Source organism: Aulonocara sp. 'chitande type north' Nkhata Bay, linkage group LG18, assembly GCF_057382095.1.
Source record: "Aulonocara sp. 'chitande type north' Nkhata Bay isolate Kocher_YH1m ecotype deep benthic linkage group LG18, A_spYH_male_GT1.1, whole genome shotgun sequence".
NCBI classification, from domain to species: domain Eukaryota; kingdom Metazoa; phylum Chordata; class Actinopteri; order Cichliformes; family Cichlidae; genus Aulonocara; species Aulonocara sp. 'chitande type north' Nkhata Bay.
Window position 1 is genome coordinate 27,302,957 of NC_141361.1, and position 22,744 is coordinate 27,325,700.

General features: G+C 40.4%; 1 protein-coding gene across 4 annotated transcripts in view; it reads left to right on the forward strand.

Annotated features, from left to right (window-relative positions):
* Positions 1 to 22,744, forward strand: part of LOC147308810 (low-density lipoprotein receptor-related protein 8-like) — an 87,739-nt gene that overhangs the window by 57,032 nt on the left and 7,963 nt on the right. For all 4 annotated transcript variants that reach the window (XM_086272554.1, XM_086272552.1, XM_086272553.1 and 1 more), the window contains 9 exons: positions 1,367 to 1,489; positions 4,309 to 4,431; positions 10,858 to 10,977; positions 11,502 to 11,627; positions 14,986 to 15,157; positions 16,825 to 17,052; positions 18,766 to 18,884; positions 19,334 to 19,473; positions 22,182 to 22,323. In XM_086272554.1, the coding sequence (XP_086128680.1) occupies positions 1,367 to 1,489; positions 4,309 to 4,431; positions 10,858 to 10,977; positions 11,502 to 11,627; positions 14,986 to 15,157; positions 16,825 to 17,052; positions 18,766 to 18,884; positions 19,334 to 19,473; positions 22,182 to 22,323 (1,293 nt within the window). The remainder of the gene's footprint in view (positions 1 to 1,366; positions 1,490 to 4,308; positions 4,432 to 10,857; positions 10,978 to 11,501; positions 11,628 to 14,985; positions 15,158 to 16,824; positions 17,053 to 18,765; positions 18,885 to 19,333; positions 19,474 to 22,181; positions 22,324 to 22,744) is intronic.

Sequence of the window (22,744 nt, forward strand, 5' to 3'; positions counted from 1 at the left end):
TAGGTGGGCACTTTTTATTAAACATGTTGCACGTCTTCAGATGAATCCAGAAACTGTGAAGTTGTTAAATTAACGTTATATTTTGTTTTTGTTTATTTGCTTTGAGATGGTGGAATAGATAATCTTCAACAGCAATATTTCTTCTCTCCTCTGAGGTGACGCTCTATCATTTAGCAGATTTCTTCTCTGCTGGGAGTTGATATTGAGTTTTTTCCTCCTAAATGTGTCAGGTAAAGAATGTGTTTCTGTTGATAAACACTGTGTGAAGATGGGGCCTTGTGATAAGACAGGTTTTCCTATTAGCTGGTCATGGATGGGGGAGCCCTGAAGCTCCTGTCTCACTAAGCCAGAGTGTGAAGCCCAGATAGTCCCACTATTCATTATCAAGATGTGCGGTGCACACATCAAACGCACAGCTCTCACTCTGTGGTCTGTCATATAAGCTGCACTTACAGGAGATTGATGTTTTATTAGCCAACAGAATATCTGCATTAGAGGGGAGGAAGGCTGGGGGTGGTTAGGGACACAACCTCATCTTTGTCCACAAGTTCCCGTGCTACACATTTAAACTCATATGTTCACCACCTTTGGTGTATTCGCACACCCTTATGTCTGTACGAGGATTTCTTTGCCTAAAAAATGGAATTTTCTTCCAGCTTGTCAGCAGAGGACAAATGGTCCTGCTGTGATTCATCAGTTTTACACTGTTGCTTCTGCTCTCTTATGAATATACATGCACATGTATCTATACCAGTATGCACCACCAGTTTATTGCTCACTCAAATCTCTAGATTTGCCTGAGAGATGCACAGAAACATGGATGATCATATCTATGTGCATACATGTCTGGACATGCGTGTCCAGACTACAGCATCCCTGGCTCCATTAGGCTCGTTGTGTCCTGTTCGTCTTGTGATAACACTTAATCATATCCCTCTGTCACATATATTGCTTTTTAGTGCGGTTTAGAGGGAGTTATATGAGCATACCGGGCACTGTTGATGAAAAGCTTGTCTGTGCTTGGGATATTAATAAAATTTGGTGTGGCTTCTTGGAGCCTCCATCTTTGTGTTACTATATTGAAAATCATTCATCACACGCCCTCAGGTTGACTGTCTCTGTCCTCGGCAGTGCCTTACACACACTGTGAATTAATAGAAGTGCCATTGCCATTTCTCAATATTTTTCAGTGTTTCAAGAAAAGTTTTTAAAGCAATTCCTCTTCTTTATGGGACACAAATGTGGAGAGAAACCGAGTGATTAAAATGCCACAGCTGGTCTTGGATTGGATTCGACCACATGATTTTATGCTCCTCTTGAAGTCATTAAAATCAAATTTAAAATTTCGATCTCTTGCCTGTTACAGCTCTGTTGACGTGTCGTCCTGATGAATTCCAGTGCGGTGATGGTTCCTGCATACACGGCACCAAGCAGTGTAACAAGGTCCACGACTGTCCTGACCACAGCGATGAATCTGGATGCGTTAACGGTGGGTTCACCTGTCACTGTGTTTGGCAGTGAGTGTCTGTCCTCCTCCATGTCTGCTCCTCCGTCTTCTTCCCTCATGCATCTGTCTCAGTCTCTGCCTTTTGCACGTCTGCCTATGTGAAATACCTTTCAACACGAGCAGTTTTATAAGCCCACCAGGATTTTTTTTGGCTAAAAGACCTGCAATATTTGTGTAGTTTTACTGAGTCAAGACTTGCTTCTACTGTAAATTATTTATTCTGTAATAATGCTGTAAATATTTTTCACCTCATTCTCAAGTATCATTAGTAATCTGATTACATTGAAGCCAGTGAAGCCTGAATCACAGCCAATAGTCTAATCCTTAAGAATCACAACTATTAATGTCATATAAAAGTACTTTTTAAAAAATAAATTGTGTTCAAAAAAGTCCAATTCAAAGATGATTAGAAAGATGGACATGTGGACTACAGTTTGGCATTAGCTTTTGTGCTAACGCTGTGCTTTGCTTTGATAAGTTAACTTGACTGACTTTCCTGATTAAACAGTCAGATAGACACTGGGCAGACAGAGGCAGGTGAAACTTTATAAAACTCACTCCTAGAAACATCAGAACCCTTCAAAAACAAAGACTGACACTCTAAACATCCCCTTAAAAGGCACAATGTTTATACAGACATGTAAACTATTTGGACTGATTTCATGAGACTCCTGCTTGCATAAATAAGATTTACAAAAATGAACACAAAAGCAAATTAAACGTATTTCACCAGAATGCTATTGAACTATTTACAGTATTTTTATAGAGGGAAAGTAACGGAGGTGGGGTAAGGGTTAGGGCTGGGAAACAAGTGGCAGAATGAGGAGGGAGTGGGTAAGGTAGGAAGGGGGAAAGGTGGTAAGGATTTAGGATGAAACCTAACCCATTCTTTTTTGCCCCTCTTTAATTGTGCCATCTTTTCAGTTTCTCAGACATTGTCTCCCTGCATTGTCCTTTACCTTGTCTTCACCCTTTATTGTTATCTGTTCTTTATCCTCCTTTCTTTGATTGTCTTTGCCCTCTTCTTCTGACTCTTTGTAAATGTAGAAAAGGAAACACTATAAATTACATTCTACTAAACTGCAAAACAGTCTGAAACAAGCTGTTAGGATCAAACATGGTTTATTGTGACGTAAAATGAGGGCGCATACCTGAAGCTGCTTGTTGAGGATTTTGAGCTTCTCTTCTCTGTCCTTTGCTGCTGCTGCCTTCTTTCTTCAGTTTCTTACTTATTGTTGATTTCATTTTACAGCTTTTGCACTCCCCCCCTCCCCTATACTTTTATAATAAAATTCACTGGATCATAACACTTTCCATCCTGGAACTTCCTGTTTCTAGACCAGTCTGTATCTATTATTAAAACGCTATCCTTTGTCATTTTTTGAAGGCTATAGTGGTGAAATAAGTAAAAATGTAATTCTTCGTAAATCTTATGCTTAGTCTGGATCAAATGTGGCTGCTGTTAATTTTTACAGTCCAAATTGGCATTGTTATAAGGCTGTTATTTACTCATTAATAAAAAGTTTTGATGGGGTGAAATTAAAAAAGTAAAATTTTGCCCCTCAGCAATAAAAAAGCTGGTGTCCACCCAAGTTTGTGAGCACGATCATTAAAGAACAAGGCGGTCGCCAGTATTTTACATTTCATGGACTGGTGAGGGGAGCATGTTAGAGATTATTTTCCCCCCAAATGTTTTAAACCTAGAGTAACAAATCTGTTTTAGAAATATTTGTCAAAAAAATGTAACAAGTAAAAATATAAATAACCCCTCCCCCCAAATACTCAGATACAGAAGTACAGTTGCAGAAAAATTCAAAAAGTACTTTAACTTTACTTCACATCTCCGGCTTTAAGCCATAATCATCAACATTTAAACAAAGTCTTAAAATAATTCACTTCATATGTAATGAATACAGATCTAATTTATAGACATACACTAATACAATTAGCATGTTTTCCTAGCTTGCCATACTTATGGAACCAACCATAAGTGGGGATTTGAGGAACTGCAGTTTTTGGTACTTCCACTTTTTCTTCATTTTTCAGCCCTCCAGGTCACTGTTTGCTCACAGCACATCAACTTTTACTCACTTTTCTATTTCATTTTTTTCCTTCATTTCACTATGAAGTCCATTCCAAGTTGTTCCTTTCCATATCAGACTTCTGTGACTGGCTTCAAATTTTGGAGATGAGCTAAGAGCAAATTTCCTCTGGCCTTGTAACCTTGAACTCTGCACATAAATCATTCTGACTAGAAAACAGAGAACAACACAGTGAGGAAAGGTACAGTATTTGGCTATTCAGCAGCTTTTCCTCCATATGCAGACCACAGTGTGAAAAATTGGCTGTCATTTCATGGAAAGAAATATCCTTCAAAGAAACTTGCATGAGTATGAATCATTTGCTATAATGGCAGCTGGTGTTACATTGTGTGGATCCAACCCAGTGCTTATTGTGGACGAATTTCTTTACCGCTCCCTCATCTGACTGTGTTGCATAATTTAAAAACGTAGTGCAAAATTAAACTGCAGGAAATTAAACTCTGGCACTGTGAAACAGGACCAAATTTAAAATGTAGGTATTAAAATATTTTTTTTTAAACTTTTTTTATGTGGAGCATAATATGAATATTTGCTGCGTCTGGTTTCAAATGAGTCTTCAGTAATTCAGCGACTGGAAATATTTAATTTGACTTCACACTTGTTGATGCACAAGGCTCTGAATGAGTATGCAAATGAAATAAAGTTTCATGAAGTGTCTAGTGTGGATTGTGATCTGTTTTTGGTTTTTTCCTGTTCCAGCCACGAAATGTGAAGGACCCCTCAAGTTTCTATGTAAGAATGGAGAATGTATTGACAGCTCCAAGGTGTGTGACTCAGTGAAGGACTGCAAGGACCGATCAGACGAGCCCAAAAAAGAATGCGGTAAGATGGCTACGACGAGCTTGCTTAGAAAAATTGAATTTATTACTTCTCTCTGCTTGAATATGAAATGGTTTTCTTTGATTACTAGCAGTATCAAATGAGGGAACATTCAGCTCCCAAAATAACAGAGCTGTCTGTTACCGTTTGTGTGCCATCGTTTGAGCCCCGTGCAGTGACAGAGCATGTACATATCTGTTGTAAATGGATTCAAGCAGTTAATCTAGCTGCATAATCATGTTTGCATTTCAAAGCATGCAGAGGCACAGTCAAATTAGAGGCAGCCTTCGATGATCAGAACAAGAGCCTGCATGTACTAATTACCATCAAACTGCAGAAAGTCCATCTGCTTTATGGTAATCTCTCTTCCTTTCTCTACCTTCATCTCTTAACCAAAGGTGTAATTGCAATGAATAAATAAAAAGCAGTGTTTGGAGAGGTAGGGATTGGAAGTGCTGATACAGTCTGATTTTACCTCCTGGGCCACTGTCCTGCGTATGTTTTAAGTTAATCTCAAAAGACAAAAGAGTATAAAAACGAGTCATGAAATGTCTTGGTTGGTTTTGTTGCTTAACGATACAGTAACACAATCTCTGGTCAAATAAATACAAATTTTCTTTGTGACATACAACACATAGTGAACATGCAGTGAAATGCTTGTGTCCTGAACTGCAGACAGGCTGCAGACGTGGCCGCGCCACTCTAGGGCTGGTTTTTAGCAAGGGGGGGGCTAGCCAGGAACCTTACTAGATACTGGGCAGGTGCGCTGCTACTCGCTCCAGAGGTGTGTAGTCTTACCACTACACTATCCAGCTGCTATGTAATGTCAGTAATGCAAACCCTGAAAATGGTAGCAGCGTGTCAGCCATCCTCTCTCATAAAGAGAAGGCTGTTCCTGTTTTTAATATGAACTTGTTTTATTTAGCCTGAATTTTCTTGTATATTTTCCACAGTAGTCCTGTCTCACATTGTCTTGCATTCTTGTGAAAACATAAGAAAATTCAGTAGCTTGTAGAACCACCTTCAGCACCAATAACTGGAAGTAATCGTTTTCTGTGTGATTTTCAAGTCTCTCACATCATCGCCGACAAATTTGGCAGAGGAGAGAAGTTCATGGTTGACTAAATGACTTTAAGATGCCCAGGTTCTGTGTTTGTGCTGATATTCTGTGATTGGTTTTCTGCAAACATGGTGCTGTGTATTATGGCCAAACATCTCCACTTTGGTCTCATCTGACCATAGGATATTGTTCCAGATGTTTTGTAAAGGGGGAGTTAATAGGGGAACTTAGATTACATTGGCTTTGGTGAAAACTTTTCACATGACTGTAGCATACAGCAGGAAATAGTCCTTTTGACCTAAATTGGCTGTTACTGCCATTTACCCAATCACACTCTTTACGCCTATGCCTTTAAAGACTTGTATCTGTCACACCCATGCTCACACACCAATGGATGGATCAGGGGCAGCGTGGGGTCTAGTATCTTACCAATGTCACTTCAACATGAATAGGGCCAGAGATTAAACCCCTGACCCTAGACAACCCTCTCTGCTTCTGGAGACAAAGCCATTCCCAGTTCATTTGTATTAATAGAGCTGCCTAGAAGTGAATGCACCTGACCATTAGCTATGCTATTCACACATTAGTGCAGTTATAGTGTAATTTGGTTTGGGCAGCTGGGAGGGTAAAGATCAGTAAATGTCTGATCCAACTGCATGAAGTGAAAATGGCTTTAGAGTCAAGGCAAATGATTAATATAGGAATATTGTGATCTGTTGTTTAAAAATAATGTGGAACACTGGGATAGCTGGGTGGCCAGTGGTCCTTTGCCCCTCTTTACTTCCCGTTCCCTTGGACTTAAACTAGAGACTATAAGAACTGAAGGTGATGCTTGAATTAAAATAAAAAAGTAGTTATTTTTCTTCTTTTTTTTGACATGAGAGAGTTAAAGGCAGATTTACTCTCATGAAATTATATTTCCTCCGAGAAACTTAAACTTTAGACTGAAGAGTGACAGCTGACCGAACAGACTGACCTTTGCCACAGACGGAAATTACACGAGTGAAGCAAATATTCCAGAGAGTTGTGTCCTCACTTTTCTCTCTCCTCTTCCTTATCTACCTCCACCTTTCTCCCTCTCTCCTTCAACTGAGGTCTTGTTGTCAGCTCATTAAAAGCATGTCCACACATACCTACTTCATCACTCCGCGCTCTCGACCATTTACTCCCAATATGTAGGCCAACTGGCACAGACAGAAAACAAATAGAGATACACCCCGCTGCACTCAAACACACGTTATTACTCGATGTTCAGAGCGATTGCATTTGCCGCATCAGCCTTACTTCGGGGAGAATAAAGACAATACATTTCCACGCTCAATCAAATCTATTCTGCATCTTCCCCAACTCATTAGAAATAATGACATATTACCACATTACTGACCCATTACTCAGCACACATTCATCTCCTAACACTGCTCCATCACATTCTCTTAGAGGAATGGCTGAAAATAGGGAGTACAAACTGAGCTACCAGGGAGAGCGAGTGAGAAGAGAAACAAGGTGGGGGAAAGGAAAGACGTCATGTTTGTCTTCTGGAAAAAGTGACCTCTAAATTCTGCCTGAGATGGTCAGAGAAAAGCTGACAGGGCCTCTCTCTTCTTTGTTACCCACCCTGCCCCTCTCAAAGAAACAGGAATGGGTGAGACCTCAAATGCAGCTTCATTTGGTCTTTTCCTCTGTCTGCTGGCAATTCAGAAGTGACAGAATGAGAGTAGTTGCCACTGTGAGTGGCAGATTGCTGTCACCCATCCAGCTGAGTTAGAGAGGGGAATTGAATGCAGCCGGTTGCAGTTCTTAAAGTCTGCTGGCAGTCACACAAAGAGAGCATTTCTCCACAAAGTTTACCTTCAGTCAGTCTTTGAATAGATAACCATTTCTGACTTTTATTACAACAGAAAAATTTCGACTTGACAGTGTACAAAGGTCTTACACAACTTGATACCCCTGTGTTGTATAGATAATCACTACAGCTCCCAGACATCACTTTCAGATATTTTATTGCAAGTCAGGGTGATGCTTGCAGTGATAAATTTTTCAAGCAACTCAGCACTAGGGCTGGGCCATATCATACCATTCATGGTAATACCGGTATAATGTTGGGCAACGATAAGAAAATGAAATATCGCGATAGAATATGGGTAAAACGCGCATGCGCAGTGCCTTTGTTTTCATACGCACATGGTGGAAAAAGCATGGCAGCGACAGAGAATGAGAAGGGCGAAAGCGGATCGTTGAATGAAACGATGAACCAGAACTGGTGTGTAAAAATGCTGCAACTTCAGTGGTGTGGAACTGGTTTAGCTTTCGTCCGTCAGATACACAACAAAGCCCTATTTTTGGTAGAGTATGCTAGCAGGCCGTCGTTATTACCGTGTTTTTTGGAAATACTGCACACTTAAAATCAATCCTTTGATTTTTCTGAAAATCGACAGTGCCCCTTATAATCCCGTGTGCCTTACGTATGAATTCTGGTGTTTACTGACCTCGAAACGATTTTATGTCGTACACGGCGCTTGAAAATCTGTCAAATGTTTCAGTACGACTTTGCTAAGCTACGAACCCGCACCGCTTGATGGATTGTCGGAGCATTACGGCTATTGTAGGCAGGAGCCTCGCGGGGTGATACGTACTGTGCCTCAACATAATATTACTGTATTGTGTGTGTATATCCTCTTTTTAAGTTTTGTGGATATTATACATGGTTATGCTGAGGATATGTCGGCCAATTTCCACTGGAAACGCCTTTTGGTTAAACTGTCAGCAAATAATTTGCATTTGCACTGTTAAATTTTTATATAACTTTAATGCACATAAAAAACAGCTGCTTGTTTAAGTGAAAATACGTTGATGGTTTGTTTTGCACTAATAAAGTTGTGGAGTCGTAACGTCTAGTGTCAATTATATTGTCAGTTATATCGTTATCGCAAATTTTCAAATGTATATCGTGATAAATATTTTTGGTTATATCGCCCTGCTCCACTCAGCACTAAAGAGCATTTCAAAGTGTTTTAGCTCTTTATTTTGATGTTGTCCTGTAGCTTCCGTGTTTTGGTTCATTCTCACTGCTCACATACGATTTTTGGCTGCTGCATACAGCTGTTTTCAGCCACAATGTATCTAAAAACAAAACCAAACACGACCTACACTATCTGTCCAAAAACAAATACCAGAGAGATGGCAATCATGGGTAGCTGCTGAACAGATTATGAAGATTATGAACAAGTCAACAGACTGACAGACGCATATACCAAGAGGGTGATGCAGACAGTATTTATATAGGAGTAGAGAGCAGAGTGGACACACCTGAGAGCACAGTTGAACAGAATCTTAACTAATGAAACATGGAAAGCAAAACTGAACATACACACATACACACACGCGACCATGACTGTCAAGATTAAACAGGACCTAACACACCCACATTGAGACCCACATTAAGGCGCGTGGACACAGGAACGGGAGCTAAAACGACACGGTGACACATGTTGAAACACAGGAAACAGGACTGAAGACAAATGAACTTCCTATGACAGTGAAAGCAGACAAGCATGGAGAGACCAGACACCGTGACACAACTGGGGAGACAAAAAGGGTAATGAAACACAGAGAAAAGACTGACTTCCATACGAGACGCTGATGACAACACAGAGATGAGACTTGGATGTATTGGACACGAAAGCGAACTAACATAATCAAACAAGAACCAGAAATAAAAAACAAACCCTCAGAGACACTAGAGAATACTAAACTCGAGACTAACCAATACAGAGCTTGATTGTGAATATTTCTTAAATCCAAAGGAATGAAAAGAGTCCAGAACAAAATCTCAAAACACACACAAGACCCAGGCCAAAACTGTATTCATTCACAGCACATTAAAAAACCAAACAAAAACACCATGAAGTTTGCATGAAAACATTCACTCACATATGAAATACATTAGCAATAGAAAAGTATGCAATTTAACACTGCAAGTGCCCTCTCACAATGAAATTCTTTGCAAAGCCCACATACTGGATTATAAGACTAGGCAATATTCCAGGAACTCGAGGGCTGTTTTAGGGCAGCTCAGGCCTTTGTGTGTGTTGTGTGTGTGCTGCAGGAACTGTCCCTGTAGGAGTTCTTTCAGGGTCGTTTTTAGGGGATGGAAAATGCTTGCAGCCAGGTAGATTCCTCTGCACTGCTAGGGAGGCTCAACACTGAGTGTGTCATTATAAAACTGAACACAAAACATTACATTACGTTTTTTTGCACAATAACATACACGCTAATCACACTGGCTCACTCAAAGGAAAGCACTACGGCTTCATTTTGAAACCAGTGATTGTCTATGTGGGGAGTTTGCTGTGGCGTTCTTTCACTGACTCATGACATAAAGCTACCTGGCTGGAGTGAAATGTGTAGACTGGGCAACAAACTGTTGGCAGATTTAAGATTGTAGTTTTCCTTTGTAGATTGTGGAGCCTCACTTTATTCTGAAAAACTCTGCACTGTTTAAATGTTTTTCTTTTATCTTAGCTTTTACTGAGTTAAGCTTCCATTTAAGATGCGCTCAGTTAACAGATTTTTATCAAATCTAGCATGAATAAAAGAGCTATATAAATAATTAATGTATGTTCAGCAGTCAAATGATACAAAACTGCTACCTGCAGCTTTATTCAATAAATTTCTAGACGAGGTTAAGTACCTGAACCTGAAGTGTCAGTCAGTGATGTTTGCTTTCTTCTTGCTATGAGGTTAAAATATTTTATGCTTCACAATTACGTCTAACTACTTCTGTCTAATTTACTGTGTGCCCACCTTGTCTGTGCCAGCTGCTTTGACCTAGTTTTAAAAGAGAGCGTGTTGTTTGTTGTGTTTTCACATTTTATTTTTCAGCTTCTGTCATTTTTAGGATCCTGCCGATGCAGGCAGCGCACCTGTTTAATTTAGATGTGCTCCCTCCCTCCTGTGATAGACCCTTGTGGGACGTCTTAAAATCCCAGTTCACAGCTTTAATCCCCTCTTCACACATATTTCACATCCCTGCAGATGGACCTGATTCTCAAGCTTTATAAGCCTGCCGTGTGTGATGCCTGCGTGTCGCTTTGATTCCTCTTCTGCTTTTGAGAACATCTGATAAGAATTCAAAAAAGATGGAAAAGAGTCGAGTACAGAAGCTGAGATATCATAGAGATTACTGCCACCCGTGTGCCACACATACTTATTTATCTTTTAAAAACATGACAAGTCATTATGCTACAGGGTAATAGTTGAGCAGGAAAAGTCCTTTCCTAAATGAGATGAGAAACTATGACCTACTGCCTGACCTTCCTCTTAAATGAACGGCTGCTTTTGACACCTGTCTCCTTTTCTTTGTCTTCTAGGACTGAATGAGTGTATGATCAATAATGGCGGGTGCTCCCATGTCTGCGTGGACCGACCAATTGGCTTTGAGTGTCGGTGCCCTACCGGCTACCGGCTGCTAGACAAAAAGACTTGTGGAGGTAAATAGAGAAATATAAAGTGTTTTTCAGAAACAGAGTGGCAGGCTGGCTGCTGACCAAGCCAGTATAAATCTGTTTGTGCATTTGTGTAGTGTACCGCTTTGGGCAGCTTGCAGCTCTCATGCTGTCCATCTCTGTTCCCTGCCCATCGCTCCCACAGGGGAGGTTGTGCAGTCTTACTCCTGTCACACATGCTTATAGTATGTCCTTCACACCCTTCCTATCATTTTAGCAGCTCGCCATCACACCCAGAGAAGAATCAGGTCAAAAGACGTCAGCAGGGATCCACCCTGCCTCCCTGTTGACTCCTTTCTTCCCTAAAACTGCAAAAATTCCAGCCATAAAATGTACATTTTTACCTCCCTGTTGTAGTCATGTCATTGAAAAGAATTTCTATATTTACATTTCCTGAATTTAGTTTCCACTCTCATCTGTCACAGCTCACAAGGGATTATTAGTGATTTGCTGTCACTGTCTGACTGTTTTTGTCTCTCAGCTGATTGATAATCCTCTCATCCCTATAGATATCGATGAGTGTGAGAACCCGGATGCCTGTAGCCAGATCTGCATAAACTACAAAGGGGATTTTAAATGCGAGTGCTACGAAGGATACGAGATGGACCCGGTCACTAAGACCTGCAAAGCAGAAGGTGAGTTACAGTAAGAAAAGAGGAATTAAGTTAACCCTGTCTATTTGAACCTGTGCCTCAGGTAAACAGCACATTTTCTCAGATACTGAAATGCGTCAACACTGCACCGCACTCTCTTCTGTACTACATTGTTAACCCCTCCTCTTGTCATAACCAGGAAACATCTTTTAACTGTTATATTCTTATTATTTCTCTGCAGGTGTTTGTGCACTTGACATAACAGTACACATAAAACAAAAATCACATCACCAAGGCAACCGCTCTGTTTTTCTCAGACCGAATTTGTCCTCTGGGTCCTGTCCCATTAGACCGCTTCACGAGTGACAGACTGATGTTTAGTGATGCTGAACACTTATAATTAGGTATAGCAACTCTTCAGGGGTACCTGGCTGAGTCACGGTGGAGGCTAATTACACCAATTTAATTCAGCCTCCCGCTCAGCTTGTTGATAACAGTTGTTTGACTAGTGGAGAACAAAGTCAGCTGATGTCTTTTGACCTCCAACTATGGCTCAAAGCTGTTAGCAAGAGGATTGCATGCAGAGGCCATTTTATGTTTACACTTCATTTCCCTGCAGAGTTTTATTATTTAATTGGCAGGAAAGAGCCAGTCAAATGAAATGTGTTGGTTCTGTCCCTGTGGCTGTCAAATGCTGCTATTTAATTTTCCTCAATTAAGCTAAGCTAATATCAAAGCTCAGCATTTGCATGTGTGTGTTTGCGTGTGTGTCGTGTCTGCCCACTTGCCTCTGTTAACGCTTGTGTACTTTTCTCTGCATGGCTGCCCAGTGCGTTAGCTATCAGTTTATCATTGCCATGAGAGAAGTGTTTCTGGCTGTGTGTCAGAAGCCAAATTGCAGCAAATGCAGCAGTTGAGTCACTTGGTTTTGAGGCAATGAAAATGACGTCTGGCTGTGACAGCCCATGAACCCAGCAGGGGAGAATTTTCCCCTTTAGAGGGGTTGGAAATGCTGTCATTGTAATCGCTATTTTTTTGAGAACGCTTGGTCCTAAACGTCACTGTCATGATTCAGAGTTTAGGCTGGAAGACGGAGGAAAGGGCAAAAAGAGAAGACGTGCGGGACTGCGATACTACAATGAGGCTACAACACAGACTGTCAAAAGGGAAACTGAGGCAAGCGAGCCATTAATGAGAGAATTTCATATCTGCCCCAAGAGATAATTCCCTGCAGCTGCCATCCTATTACCATGCAGTGTCACAAAGAGATTGGCTCAGTATAGATGTTACTAGACAAAAGGTGGGCTTTAGTTATAGCCAGGCAGATAAAACCGTCCCTACAGGCGCGTTTTGTTAGTCTTTTTTACCCACTCGACTTTTCCTGGCCAGAATTATGAGGAAATAGTTTAAGACCTCTGTTTATATATGGTTCTGATTTAAGTGCATCCTGGGTGACCTTATCCAAAACAGACAGCTCGAAAAATAGGTGTGAAAATAAACAAGGACACTCTCAGAGGAAGTGCGAAAACCAGTGCATGATAATAGCTAATAACAAATTTACCAATCACAGTGTGTACTTCAGATGAAAGCAAGAAATCTTTTATCTCCTTGAATAACAAAATTACTTCATAGCGTCCTGCAAGAGTTATCCACATAGCGGGCTACATTAATACATTCCAGAGGACAGGTGAATTGTAAATGATCTGGAGCTTTCTATAGCACCATATCCAGGTTAACATGAAATGTGTGATGCGAGCCATGAGGTCACACATTTTCACCAGCACATCTTGTTCTAGGAATTTGCTTTCTGACTAAAGACTCGACTAATCAGGCTCAGCTGTGATTTGTGTTTGGTCCTGATTAGCATGGTAGCAGGGTACACTAAGATGTGAGCATTAAATATTGCACCCTCCAACCACTCAAACATATATATTAAATTACAAACATTTTGCATTTACCTAATGGACTCATTGCTTTTGTTGTGCTTACTAGTTGTGCTTACACGAATAGCCAAACCTCAAAGGCCCATTCTGAGCAACCTTGATGAAATTAACATCCAGCTTGAAGCCTGACCAACTGCTGATATCTCTGTAGACATTTTTTGTCTTGTTAGTAGCGGTCACACTTTCTGTGCTGATGAAATCAAATAACCCTGGGAATAGAAAATGTAATAACTAGTGATTACGTTAAATGCTTTGAGATGCATTCCAGATAAGATCTGCATCTCTCAGCTGTGCATGTAATTAATATTTATATAAAATGCAGGTGTACATGGCAAGGTATTTGGAAGTGAAGCCTATCATTATTCTGTTGCATATGAGTAAAATTCACTGAGTAGCAGATTGTTATTTTTCTATATTTGCAAGCCTGGAAAAGGGTAAGAATATATCTTATTCAAATTAGTGTATGTTTGCCTATGTCTGTTTTGTTGCATTGCCGGTGCAAAAGCCGTCAGCTTGCTGTTTAAAGAGGTGCAGCCAGATGCAAAGGTAACTCTGATATATATTTATATTTGCAAGGCGAAGATAATAAGGAGCGTACAACTTAATGATGTACAACACACTGATCAATACACCAACTATTCAGCTGTTTTTAATGAACAATTATTGTGCCTTCACTCTTGTTAGAAGAGAATATTGAGTAGTATCGTGCAAACTTGATGCTGTTTATCTTTGTGAAAAAAGATTATATTTAGAGTATTGACTTTAGTCTCTCCAGCATCACATTATGTTCCAGTGCTTTTAACACTGCGGTGAAGCCGGATTGTTATTACTGTAGAGCAATGTCTAAATCATTCCCTGACATGCAGCATTTCCCATCTGGGTCAGCAGTTCTCAAGTCCAAGTGCATTTTGATGCTGTGCTGAACACACTGTCCAGCTTATTGTTGTTTTATTGTTGTCTTCTTCTTCTTCTTCACATCTTTCCCCTTTGTGGGTTAAATTATTGACACAAGAGCACAGCCACTGCTTCTTCCAGTCCAGACGATATACTTTTCCCACTGGATAAAGGTTAAGTTGATTTAAAGCAGTGCACTTGCTGTCTAATCTGAAGCATATTAATGTTGATGTGTGCATAGATGATCTGTGGAGCACCAGGACGAGAGCAGTTTTCTAATAAGATATACCCGCTTTGGCCCCTCTTCTCGCCTAAACTGTCAAAGCTGATTCGCTTGAGCATTACTGAAGCAAATCCCAACTCTAATGTATTCCTCACACCTACAATGTATTCATCCTCATAAGCCCATTTTAGAAATTGCCTCCTATTGAGAAGTTGAACTTTTTTTTGCTTTATTTTGCTTTATTTTGCTGATCCATATTCTGACCCTGACTCCGGGCCTGTGTTGTTTGTGCCTGCTTGCACAAAAACACACCCTGAAATGTTCGTTTCTTCGCGTGCAGGTAAAAGCCCTTACCTACTGTTCACCAACCGACATGAGATCCGACGCATTGACTTAGTGAAGAGGGACTACAGTCAGGTGGTATCCACACAGAAGAACGCTGTGGCTCTGGACCTGGATGTGGCAAACAACCGTGTTTTCTGGTGTGATCGATTTCACCGGAAAATCTACAGGTAAAAAAATAGTTTTTGAGTTTCTAAATCTTTAAATAATTTGTGAAAACAATTGTATTTAGGATTTACATAACACTGCTGACAAACTGCAGCATAAACAATAGATTCCTCACAGCTTGGACAAATGTTTATTTATCTTCTAAGCAATTTTTACATTTTTCACTATGCCTCATTTAATCAAAACGCCTGCATTGTCAGCGACTAGACAAATATATTTGAAATATGAAGACGTACCAGAGGCATTATAAGAAAGAGACACGACGCTGAACAAAGCCAGTGATGCAAGGAACATTTTCGGGGGAGAAGAACTTTTTGACAAAGTTTTGTGGCAAAGTCTTTATAAGGTTTTTGTCAGATTTGACTGGGAATTCTTTACATGCAATTTATATGTCTGCACAACCTTTGAAATGAAAGGTAATCAAGCTTTGAACTGACTGCCTAAAAACAGCTTCTTCAGAATGCCTCGCTTACTTCTGGAAGGATTTTGACTTGTTTTTTTTCTGCTAAAAATCATCAATATTTCTAAATATGAACCACTCAAAGATGTTTTACTTTCATCTATTTGCACTCCACCTGTGGTTTTCAAATGTCTGATTTTTAAAAGAACTGTGCTTTAATTATATTTTGAAACACGATTTCATAAATCCTGCACCGATGCACACTGATGAAATTTCCCTGTATGTGATGTAGTTAGATCTTCTCCTTTATGCTTTTGATGTTTTTTGGGTTCAATCAGCTTAGCCGATGGCTCAGACCTGCTATTATTTTAGATGAATTTCACCCTTCCTTTTGTTATCCCAACTACGTTTTCTCCCCAGAGTGTCTTCTAATTGGAGCACTGTGTTCTCTTTATAAAATTGATGTTAAGAGGAAAAAAATCTCTGGGGAAACTAAAATTGAAATTCCTGTTTGGGAGCACAGCTCCCTTGCCCTCGCCTCACACCTCTGCTGGGGGTCAAATCATTAGTGAGCAGGGCAAATCCTGAGTGAGGCCTTGTCTATTCTGATAAGTGGTCCATCTAAGAAGGATGCTAACCCCAGGATGAACCTGAACACTGCCCAAGGCTGTAGCTCCCATATCAGCCCCATTCTTTGTTCTGCAGTCTCTTCACTTCAGAGGAAGAATGGAGAATTGCTCTTCGTCATATATTATCTGTTGGGGTGTGTCCCGTTTGTGTTATTATCACTTTATGTCCGCTTATATTTTGTCAAATGAATGTGCCAAAAGACTTAACTTGCATAACAAAGAAGAACATGCCAGCTATATAACTGTGTCATTCACTTATTGATTGATTGATTGCTAATGCTAGATTTACTCTTGTGATTGGAGTTTTTCTTCTTCAGTTGGAGTTTAATCAGTACTAAATTATTTTTTAAACAAGCAGGTAAAATTCTTTGGCTCTGAGTGCAGTCACTAAAAATCAATATTTTATAGTAATAAATCTTCTGGTAGGGCGCCACATGATAAGACGGATTGTGTATACATCCTCATTATCACAAAATAGTGCCCTGCAGGCAGCCAACCAGGCTCTGCCTCACAATCTTTCTGTACATCGATTTTGTAATAATGGCTGGCTTGATGTAGATTATCCCTTACATATTCTCATCCCCTCAAAACTCTCCCTCATTCTCTCCTTCCGCATTCCCGCCTCCTGCTCCACCCGCAGTGCCTTCATCCACGAGGCCAGTGACCCCTCCCAGCAGGTGCCACTGGTAGAATCATCTCTGCAGACCCCTGTAGGACTGGCTGTGGACTGGCTCCAACACAACCTGTACTGGACCGACTCAGGGGACAAATCCATCTCCGTGGCCTCGGTGGACGGCACCAAAAGACGTGTCCTCATCAGCACTGACCTGAGCGAACCCCGAGCCATAGCACTGGATCCGCACCATGGGTAAGGAAGTGGAGATGTATGCATACAACACCAGACATCTGCACTGTTAGTACCAAGTATTAAAGAAACTGAAAGACAAGATCCATAATTATCACGGTTTATGCATTTTAAAAAAGTATGCTAATTGCTGAGCTTCATGCTGTGAATTTACATAACACTTAGCATATCAGCACATAATAAGGTCGAACTGAGTTCACATAGGATGCCCTCCCATCTAGTTCTATACTATACTTTTTGTCCTCTTTCATAATTTTAAACATGATGGTGGCGTTAACCTTAAACAGAGATATGTTTAGCAATTTCTTCTGGGTCCACGTCTAATGATAAATATTCAGTATGAGAACACTTGTTGTATATGAGAATCCAGAGTATCGAGACTCTGACCCATTTAACATCCTGATAGTTTTTGACAGCCTGAGGAGCTTTATGAAATGGTGCCAGGCTGTGATTCTGCAGCTTTTGTGTTCTGGTTATACAAATGCAGATTAAAAAAAAAAAATCAGCCACAAAGTAAACATAAATAGACACACAAAGGTGCTTTGGTGAGGCAGGCACACACACACCACAGAAATGCTTTACACTGAATAACAGTTTGGACAAAATTGTCTTAATGCCAGTAATAAACATTTACATAGAAGTGAATGTAAATTACTGTGTCTTCACTGCTTTGATTGCTCGCTCATATCGCCAAATAACCATTCAAAGTGTGCTGAAGTCATACCAGATAACAGTTTTTAAATTTGGTGGTTAACAATGTTGGGATTTGGCTCAATGTAAATCACAGCCATGGCAATCCAAATGAAAGCAGAGTGCTCACAGACGTTAATGGTGTAAGCGATTACAACCACTGCTCAGCTTCTAGTCATGACAAAATGGTCCTGTTTGTCCTGCATACCAAGGTGAGGGATCTAATAACCATATTTTCAAACCGCAATCACATACTCCATCAGCGAGGACAAAGGCTGCAAACAGTAATGCTGTCAACTTGTCAAACTTGTCCTTTGTGTCAGAGGCCCATGCTGTAGCTGCTCCAATCCTAATATGCTGTTACATGTACGTTTACAATTACACTTACACTGTAAGCTGGTATTAGAGCAGATGGGAGATAGTGAAATATTTGTACGAGACGTAACACTAATATTGGTGGTCTTTTGACTTGTATTGTAGTTTTGTGGTGCTGAAAGGACAGCTCCGAAATGTGCACTTGTCAGAGATCTTTTACAAGAATTCCCTACAGCACTCTTTGTTGTAGAAATGTCTCCCTTTCTCTGCCCTTCTCTTCCAAAAAATCACTTCCACAAATCTTGGATGGCATTACCTTTGCTTTTGCATAGCCTGTAGTGGGGGAAAAAGACATTTGTGTGCCCTAGTTTTGCAGTCTTATGTATATCTGATTGTTTTAGGCTGCATATTGCTTATGCAACTTTAGGCAGCTTTTTTTTCATCTTTCCAGGACAAATATTTTGGTGCAGCTCTCATATTGTTATTATTATTACTATTCTTATTATTCGGTTAGTAAAGGAGCCTACTTATGCTGGGTAGAACTGAAACAGCAAAGTAAAAAAAAGCAAAAGAGGAGAGCTAAATTAAAGTAGTGGACAGTGACAGTGATGGCTTACTGCCGAACCACTTAGCAGAACAATGCCGTGGGACTAATAACTGCTAAAACCCTAACTGGATAATAACACAATGACTTTGGTGTCTTTGTTCCAGCTTTATGTACTGGTCAGACTGGGGCACGCGAGCCAAAATAGAGAAGGCCGGTATGAATGGAGTGGACCGACAGGTGCTGGTGGCTGATAACATTGAGTGGCCCAACGGCATCACACTGGGTGAGGGGAGAACAGCTGTTCTTCATTATATCGTGCACAGTGCTATATTTTACCCTTTTTCCTCAACAGCTGTTGTGAATATGCCTGAAGCGCAGACCTGAAAGGAGCCGATGCATTCAATCAGCTCATTTTTGATAAAAGGTCAAAAGTAATTGAAATAGCACAAGTTAATGTTTAACGATAATGGAAAGAAGTAGTTTTACAAAGTTATCATGGCCGCTTCGGAATGATATTGAAAATGTTTCAGGTGTTATAGATCAACACAGTAAAACTTGCTGTTGTGTAATGGTGAGAATCTGACATTTCTAAAGTAATCGATATCACCTAAAGGGATTTGCTGGTCAGAGTGCGAGAGTGCTTAACGCAAGGACAATCAATTTCCACTCAGCTCGGGAAATTCCTATCTACATGTTTGTGTGTTTGTCTGTGTGCATGTTTGCACTCCGCAGATGTGGCCAACCGCCGTCTGTACTGGGTGGATTCCAAACTACACCTCATAGCCAGCGTGGACCTGAACGGAGCTCACCGCAGGACGCATATGTCGTCCGTGGAGAGACTGGGGCACCCTTACGCCCTGGCTGTTTTTGAGGTTTGTGTTTACTCCTTTTATTCCATTGCCTCATTTTGTAGAACTCAGCATAGATTTTCAGGGATTTTGGGCAGTTGTCCATGATATCACTCAGCCTCCCACATCTCATCATATCTACATCTCTCTCATTAGCCTCAATGGGGGCCTGCAGAGGCACAGGGAGCCCAAACGTAATGACTGTTGAATTCAATTTATTTCATGCTCAGTCGGTGGGTGTCCTTGTGTGTGTTCTGTTTGTTTTTCCCTCATGGGACTGATTGGTTGAGCATACTAAACAGAAACAGCTAAGAGAAGGGAGCAGTCAAAAGCAACACACACATACAGACACACACTTGAGCTTTTGGTTGTCAGCCAGTTTCCCTCTGTGCATGTTATGTCAGGGCCTTTAGAAACCTTCAGTCTGGACTGGTGCCAAGCAGTCCTACACATCCGTGCCAGTGTGCAAACGTGCTTTTGCTTGCAAACTCCTGTTACAGGAACATCCTTTAAAATCAGCCTCCCTAGGGGAGACCACAGGCAGAGGTTTCCTTCAGAAGCAGACCAAACTTACAGGCGTGGATCTTTGAAACTATCCGCTTTGGTGTATATAATATAATTATATTTGTGACCTAGAGAGCAAATAGAGGTGTTATTTTTAAAATGTGCCTGAAGTTGTCCTAAATGTAAAATAAGTTCAGTATAAAAGTATAATGAAGCTTGTAAAGTTCAGTCATTTACTAAATTGGATTATGACTACATTCTGCCACTTCTATGTAATAAATATTTTTATAATATTTTTAAAAATGTTAAATTCCTCTACATGTTCGCACAGTTTACCATTTAATAAGTGTAGCATAACCTTGAGGATTTTCTACTGCATTCTGTGCTGTAAGTCCGGCCTGTGCCAGCGCTGTAGAGAGCGCTCAGAGAAATGATGATAAATTCCCTCTGCTGTAACACATAATCGATCGGGACGTCTCTGCTCTCTGCCCTGTTGTGACTACAAGGTGACCTTCTTGTTCAGCAAGTTGGACATACACCAGTTCAGTGTTATTGAGTGGGTCTTGTTGTATTGTACATCACATTACAGTACCATCTCTTTCTGACTCAGTGACTGACTCAACGCAAGCACACACGTACACACTCGAGTGTAGCGAGGCCTGTTGTCTCGGCACTCGCTGAGGATTAGCCTGTGGTTTCTAAGGCAACTGTAAAAAACATGTCACTTCCTATCTAAGACTCTTTTTTTTAAAACTGTTGATGAGGTTAACTAGGGAAAGAAAGCAAAAAGTTTATTAATAAAAAACCAGCAGGGTTAAAACTTCAGCCTGTGCTGCTGTTTTGTGATCTATATTAAATGGGTTTTAATTATTTAAAGCCTCGTGCTGCTGAAAATACATCCCAGAATGTTGCAACATTTTAAAAATCAAATAATTGATTTGATTTTCTTATATAAAAAGACATCATTGTTTATTGTTGCACTGCTGCTCCATGAATAGCAACCTCCTATTTACAATTAAACTCCTTTGCATTTCCTCCATCATCTTAATGATCACATTAAAAGCCAATTAAACATGCTCGCTCTTCTGCAGAAGCTAATGGGTTAGACGATGTCTGTCAACAAATACTTCCAAGTGCATATTTCCCTTTCCCTAATTTTCTCTTTATTTCTTCTTCTGAAATAAGTTGGACTGGTATCATCAGACAAGTACTGACAGCATTTAGCCGTCCAGAGTGACAAGCTAAGGGCAGCTTGTGTCCTTTTTCTTGGTCACTTTTTCTTTTCAGACCCCTTTTCATGATATAGTCACACTAAGGAAAACAGTGGTTGGGAACAACTGTACAACCAAAACTATTACTAAACGAAATGCTTGCTTCGAAGACAGGGACCAGGTCTGGAGCCAATTGCAACGTGAAAAGTCTGCAACAGTAGGAGACATCTGACTCTGTTTGCATAAACCTAATGACGACAACGAAAGCTACACACTGAAAATCAAGTGGAAGAGAGAAAAGCCTAAACAATTAAACATAATGTTAAATAATTAACGCTGTTAGTCTAACCTGAACTGTGGAAGAGAAACACTTTGGTCACTGAATTTCCACTAGTGTCACATTGTCTCTTTTGTTTACGTTCATGTTTAACATTAGTTCCCTGGTGTGTCCAGCTCTGCTAGCTGTGATGTTAGCATGCTGACTGTCAAAACCGTGACAGCAACAGTCGACTTGTTGACGTAGCTTAAAGGGGCCCCTTTTGAATTGTTGCCTTCGGCTCCAACAGACTCTAGAAACACCACTGATTACATTCAGTCTATTTGTAAATTGGTAGAAGTCCCAAATCTGTTGGTGTCTGTTGGAAATCCGTTCCATCTCTATCCAATGAACATCAAACAGAAATCACTTTAACTGTTTACATTCAGAGTCCAAGGAAAACCTCACAGATTTTAAACAGAATTGTTGCTGCATGTAGTTGTTGCAGGACGGTGATTTAACTGCAGCGCAGATTCTGCAGTTTATTTCTGATACAACACTCTGACTTCAGGGATCTGATGACACGGTTCACCAATCAGATACCACTGTTAAAATAACAAACTGCGTTCTTCACTCTGAGGATAAAATAAAATTCAACAATACTTTTTACAATATAAGACAGCTTTTAAATATATGAGTCAAACTTTACAAGACTCTAACAAACTAGTTCTGACCTGTCGTGTTTTTCTCCTGTGTCTTAGGATCGTATTTACTGGACAGACAGAGACAAAGCAGCAGTCTTCATGGCCAACAGGCTGACCGGGGAAGACATCCATGCCCTTGCTGAAAACCTTAATGACCCCCATGACATTGTGGTCTTCCACCAGCTTCGACAGCCACAAGGTGTGTGTGTTTGTGTGATTGAGGCACTTGCATGTGTCCTTAGGCATTTCCAACAACAGTTTCATCCCCTGCCTTTGATTATGTGAGCTGAGTTTCACCTCTTCTGCATGTCCATATCATCCTAGGCGCATGTATAAGTAATAGTGAGCCCTGTGATTGTAGTAGAGCGAGTAAAGCAGCCGTACATTCACGCTGTGTTCAAACTCTGCCTTCAACTCAGTTTCCTCTAATGGGACAATCCAGATCCAAACTGAACTGAACAGAGCACTTAATCATGAATGTGATATGTGTGTGTTTTTTCCTTGCATGTCACTTTCCATATCTGTCTCTGTCATTCTCTCTTACTTCCCAGTGCATTGTCTGTGCCCATTTATATTTTATCTTTCACTGAATTTCATCACCATTTTTTCCAGTTTGATCT